General features: G+C 52.6%; 1 protein-coding gene across 1 annotated transcript in view; it reads right to left on the bottom strand.

Annotated features, from left to right (window-relative positions):
- The window catches only part of RGMB (repulsive guidance molecule BMP co-receptor b), a 17,600-nt gene extending 12,730 nt beyond the window's left edge, over positions 1 to 4,870 (bottom strand). Inside the window, exon 1 of the mRNA XM_026044100.1 lies at positions 4,717 to 4,870. Coding sequence (XP_025899885.1) covers positions 4,717 to 4,870 — 154 coding nt within the window. The remainder of the gene's footprint in view (positions 1 to 4,716) is intronic.
- Positions 4,871 to 5,925: the final 1,055 nt, after the last annotated feature.

Below are 5,925 nucleotides of genomic sequence, written 5' to 3'. Positions count from 1 at the left end.
CAGCCCCGCGACTCGCGCAGCCCCACGCAGCCCCGCACAGTCCCGCACAGCGCCGCCACCTGCGCAGCCCCGCGCAGCGCTGCCACCCACGCAGCGACACGACCCGCGCAGCGACACGATCTGCGCAGCCCCGCGACCCGCACAGTCCCGCACCGCCCTGTCACCCCACGCCGCCCCGCCACCCGCGCAGCGCCATGGATCAGGCTGGACTCGCCAGTTTGGCCTCGGCTCAGCGAGGGCAGTTACCAGCGATGTGAACCCCATCGGGTGGCACAAGGAGCAGGAACACTGCGGAACCACTGGTGACCTGGTGACCCGCTGCCGCCTCGGTGCACCAGGCCACCCCCAGCAAACGGTGCGGAATTGGCCCCAATTCCCGTCTGGCAGAGGAGGGCAGTGCCCTTGGCATGGCACGAGTGCAAATACACCAGTGCGGATCTCCTTCAGAGACACGCGTTAGCCCAGTGACACCACTTCCTACTGGACAGAGACCCGCGGATTCCACATGGAAAAGGACATGGAGAAAGGCAGCTGCGCGGTCACTGTGCTGCAGCAGGAAAGGCCCTGAAATCTGATTTTGGCTCCTTGTCTCCTTCAGACCACAAGGGAGTTAATATTCCAGGAAGGATACTTTTTTATCCTCTGCCCCCCACAATATTTTTAAAACATATTCCTACAGATTCTGTGCAGAGGAAGAAAAAAAAATAGGAAAAAAAAAAAAGAGGAAAGCTTGATGTCTGCTGTGTGTTTTTTGGGCACGTGGGAAGGTCCTTCCTGCAGCCGATGTGCCGTCGCAGCGGCGCAGAGGCCGCGGGCGGCTGCTCCTGCTGAGGACCGTTACGGATGGTGCCCAACGGGACAGCGCCAGGCGAGCGGCGCCGGCGGGAACGTCCTGCCGGTGCCAGCACACGGGCCCCACGCGCTCCCGCTCCGTCCACGCGCCGCGTCCAGCCCGGGGCTGCCTCGGCGGGAACGCCGGGGACGTCCCCAGGGACATTCCCGCTGCTGGGCGGGCGCCTGGCACACTGCCGCCGCCACGGGAGCTCCCCGCTGGCCGGTTCTCCTGGCGGCTCCAGGTTTTTATGAACACACATTTTGATGGTTGCGTGGCGTTGGATTGGGGACCCGTTAGCATGGGTGTCCTTTCACATTGAGCTCCTGAACTGTACTGTGGGATTCTTCATGACGAGGGAGGAAACTGAGAAAAGGTTTTGGGGATTTGATGGCAGTGGATGGGAAAAGATGGAGTGATTTTCGCGTGAGGTTTAATGCAGAGAAGGGTACCAGATGGACACTGGCAGGAACAATCAAAGCCGAGACGTTTATTAAAGGCAGCCAGAAGGCCAGGATAACAGATACCTCTGAGACATCAAGATAGAAATAATGTTATTTAACTTTAAAAATGTTTCTTCCAGCAGGATGTTAACACTGTAGGATTATCTGGTAGATACACTCCCAAAGCAGAGTAAAATGACCTGAGTGGCAGGGAAATATGAATTCTCTGATTGGCATAACGGGTATGGAAGAAATGGGGTTATTATTAGAAAATAATCTCTGGGCTAATCTTCCTTGGGCAACTTGAGCCTGGTTCCGAGGGAGCAGGTCCCGGAGCTGGAAGGCCTGGGAGCACCAGCTCGAGCACCAGGAGCAGCAGCTCATGGGGGCCCTGCACGACCACGCGCTGTGTTGTGGCTCGCACAGTCTCCTTCAGGAGCTCACCCGAGATGATGGGGCCAGGCCCCGGGAGCGTCCTGGAGCTTGACATGGAAGTTACTGCACCCGAAGCACAAGGTTCGTGGTGAGGAGCCCTTGGGCCTAGCAAGGCTGATGACGCTGTGGTCTTCAGGGCAATCTCGCTGCCTTCACAACGCAGAGCCAGCCCTGGAAGCAGCGGCAGGAGTGTGGTGGCCACTGGCACCCAACATAGGGCTCCAGCTGGCCGGCCTCCCCATGACTCTGCAGTCTGGGTGCCTGCAGGGGCATGTGGAAGGAGAGGTACCATGTTCCCACCAGGCCAGTGCTGAAGGAGCATCCCGGGGTGCCCGCGGAGGCCGCTCTGCTGTGTCTGCTCTGCACGTCGCCTCTCGCGGGTCCTGCACGCGGTGCAAATGCCATCCCGCGGGCGATGGAAGTGCCCGAGGCCGCATGTCTGAGTACGCTTGAACAAACCCTGGAGTACCTGATTGGAGCATTCGTGTGTTTGAAGTAGAGGGATGAGGCTGGACATGACTTTGAGCCAGTCCTGTGGAAACGCAGGCACATAGGTCTCTTCGAGCCAAGCCTGGTCTGTAAAATTTGCAGCTTTGCAGTGTTGTTAGTTCTGGCTATGTAAGCAACATAGGTATATAAGCATTGTCAAGCTGATAAAAGGGGCCAAGACTACATTAAGAAATTCTTCCAATAAAAGTATGACTAAAAATAGGAGATGTGCTGAGATGATGGTGGAGCTCTGGTCTTTCTTTGCGGCACTAATGTGCAGGAAGCTATTTGCTTGCATTGCTGTTGCAACTTGAGTGTGCATTGCGCTGCTCTCTGAGCACGCCTGTATATACACGTGTTTTTGGCAGGTATAAACACCTTTATGCACTTTCGCAGTACATATTTTCCAAAGAACTGCCAGCAAAAGTGGGATAGAATAATGTGCTTTGGAACATGACGGTAGATGCAAGATCTTCTTCCCCTTGATTCGCTGCAAATACCCCTAAGGAGGTGCTACGTGGCGGGATAAGCAAGCTGCCACTGAGGCAGGTAAACACGGAGGAACGTGCGCTCCTCCCCAGCAATTGCAACACGGATCCCGCTGTCCTGAGGCTAGGGCTGAGGAGCACACAGTCCTCCAGACTGAATGCCAGGAGGGAGCCCCTTGACCCGATACAGGACCCAGAGATCACGCCGGCAGGCTACTCCTGCACGGTACTGCAGGCAGGTGAAAACACTGCCGTGCCCCACAAGTTACAGCTCCTGGCTTGGCAGAGGCCACGGCTTTGATCACCCTGCACTGCTTCCTGCTCATTTTCCCGAGGAGAGCCTGTGTTTGAGGCAACGCTGAAGCAGCCAGACGGCTCCTGAAGCCTTAGCTGTTTCTACTTGCCCACATCTTACGCTTGCAAAAACTTGCTGCGGAGGAAACACTTGATCCCTGTGCAACCAGCGGGCCTGAAAGGCACCGCCGGACAACCACTACCAGCATTAAACAGGGGAACAGTTGAACGGCCCTGAGATGAAGCAAGGGACCAACGGGGTAAGCCTTGGTTTAGCAGTAACTGAATAGGTCGCAAAGTGGGATCCCAAAGGCGGGATGAAAGCTGTACTGGAACAACAACAGCCTTGGGATTTTGAGGAAGAAAACGCCTCCTCTCACTCGAGCCCCCCCATGGTCAGGAAGCCAGGAATTGCTATTTTCCTTGTAAATAAACAAGGCTGTGTCAAGGAAGGAACTGACCCCATCTCCTCTTAAGGGAAACAGCCTGTGAGGCCCCAGATATTGGCTAACCTTTCAGGCAAAAATGAGCGATAACATTTTGGAGCATTGCCTCGGGGCAGAAAAGTCTACGGTGGGCCTGAAGGGGCCAGAAATCGCATAGCTGCATATAAAGCAGCTCTGCGTGCTGCTGCTGCTGCTTGTTTTGCTGCCCTTGTTTGGCCAAGTGAGGTATTTGCAATGAAGGTGGAAATAATTTTCCACTGCAGGTGACAAGATCAGTCTTGCGCTGCAAGCTCCTTGATGACAGATGACCTCTCAAGATGAATGGCATGTTGTGCACCCCCACACACACACTTCAGTATTTTCTGCGTTTACTTGCCCTCTTTCCCCAATTCTATTGCAGCCACGCTTCCTACTCCAGACACGTGGGCAGAATGATAGCATACTTGAGAAGACAGTCTTCCTCTCCAGCTTGCAAATGGCAGAGAAGCACTGAATTTTAATGTTTCCTATGCAACAAAGTAAGCAGGTCATTGGTTCTGTTGAAATAGCACATCAGATCCCTTCCGCAGGCAGCAGAGCTGAGTGGGTCACCCAGTCCTTCCCTCTACTGAAGGATTAACGTAGTTGTTCTTAAGCCAGTCTTAATTGATGGGTGTCATGTATAACCCTGAATATATGCACAGAAAGCAATCCTGCAGCCTCCCTTGGCAACCTGCTCCATTGCATAACTCTCATTTTCATAATTTTCTCCGTATCTAAACTAAATCCCATTACTTTTCTTCTTCCTGACAGCCAGTGTCCCAACCCCAGTTTCCTTGCTGACATCCTTACAGGAGTATGGAGGCAATTAGTGTAGTTCCACTCCCTCTTCCTGGTTTTGGATCCTCTCTAGAGAGCTCTGGTCCTTTTAGGTGCTCTCTAGAATGTCTCCAGTTTGCTGTTGTCTTTGAAAGAGAGGTAACAAAATTTTGCACACCAGCTGAACTGAAGGCACTGCCAAGGAAGCACACAATCCACTTACTAAATATAATGTTGCATTCTGTAGCTTTCTTTCATTATTGTTTACAATGTTCACTCAAGTTCATTTGATTCCAGTATTTGCTTCTCTTGTTTTGTGTACTTCATAGCCATCTTCTACCTGTCCTCCCTAGACACCTCGGGTGACAGGATGCACCTCCAAAATGGATTATATTTTTCCAGCTTGAAGAACTTTCATAATTTTGCCATGATGAATGCTGAGGAAACATCCTGGTTAGTCATCTCTCCCATGAGCTGATTTTGCAGCTTACCTCTGAGCTCTGAGCTGTGGTTCTTGGCGTGCACCTCTCTGCCAGGACCTGCGTGAGCCTTCGTGGCGCTGGGGCACCCCTGCACGTGCCCGGTGCCTTTGCACCAGGAGGCTTCCGTTCCTCCGGCCTCTGCAGTGACTGTTTCTGTTGTCATCTCAGCAGAGCTGCCCTCCTCCCTGTCCTCCTCTCCCCCCTCTTATTGCACATTCACTGTTAAAACTGAGGACTTGTTGTGGGCTGATTCCAAGAACTTGTTTTACTAGCTCGTTTCATCAGAAACAGTAATTGAAGCAGCTGCCATCCCCAGTCTGCACTCATAGTCAGCTGGGTAGTTAAAGGTTATTCTTCCTTCTCCATCTCTGCTCCTGACAAACCCTTAACCAGTAAATAGTGGCTTGCTCTGAGGTTTCCTATGCGTGTTAGGCTGCAATGCCAGCAAGGCTACACTTCCGAGCAAACACCAAGCAGGAAGATGCGCGTACACTGTTGGTAACAAGTGTGAATTCTGTCAGCCTTGCTTTTTTTTTTAAAACATAGAGCCCATAAAAGGGGGTGCCCAAGGGCTATTTTTGTATCCATTGTTTTGACAGCAGCAAACAGTAGTAATTGCTGCAACGTTAAATAATTAACACATAAAAGATGTAAAACGGAGTAACTATTGTATTTCTTTGTGGGCAATTTATTCTATAAACAGATTTAATTTGAGCAAATGAAAGCTAAATTTGCACCCTTGTGCTGCTGCGTTCAGGGGTGTGTGTTGGGTCACCCTAATTACACAGCCCTGGTGCCCGCCCTTGCTTTTCCGGACAGCTTGCGGAACAGGTTTCCACCTGCCGTCCCATCTGCAAGGAAGGAAGGAACTGCTGTCCCTAATGAGCACATCATCGAGCAGCTTCCCGAGCTGCTGCACACGACCAGGAGGTGTGAGATAAATGCCAGCAAGTGACGGGTTCACCCTTCGAAACCGGTCCCTCTTGCCCTGGCCCGCGGCTGCCGAAGCAGCTTCCCGCGGCCTGTGTGCGGTCACCATCCAGGGGCTTCCCGGGCACTGCTGCCGCCCTTCGGACTGCAGCTGGAAAAGGGAGAGGGAAGGGTTTACATCTAAATGAGAAGCTGGTATCACAGGGCAAAAAGTGAGGGCTGGAAGGGACGTGGCTATTTGTTTTTACTAAGGAAGCCAAACACTCTATGCATTAAAGTTTGAAAAAC

This window comes from Nothoprocta perdicaria, unplaced genomic scaffold (genome assembly GCF_003342845.1).
Source record: "Nothoprocta perdicaria isolate Ctin4 unplaced genomic scaffold, notPer1 scaffold_35, whole genome shotgun sequence".
Classification (NCBI taxonomy): Eukaryota; Metazoa; Chordata; class Aves; order Tinamiformes; family Tinamidae; genus Nothoprocta; species Nothoprocta perdicaria.
The sequence above is the reverse complement of the archived record's forward strand: the minus strand, read 5'-3'. Positions and strand labels throughout refer to the sequence as shown.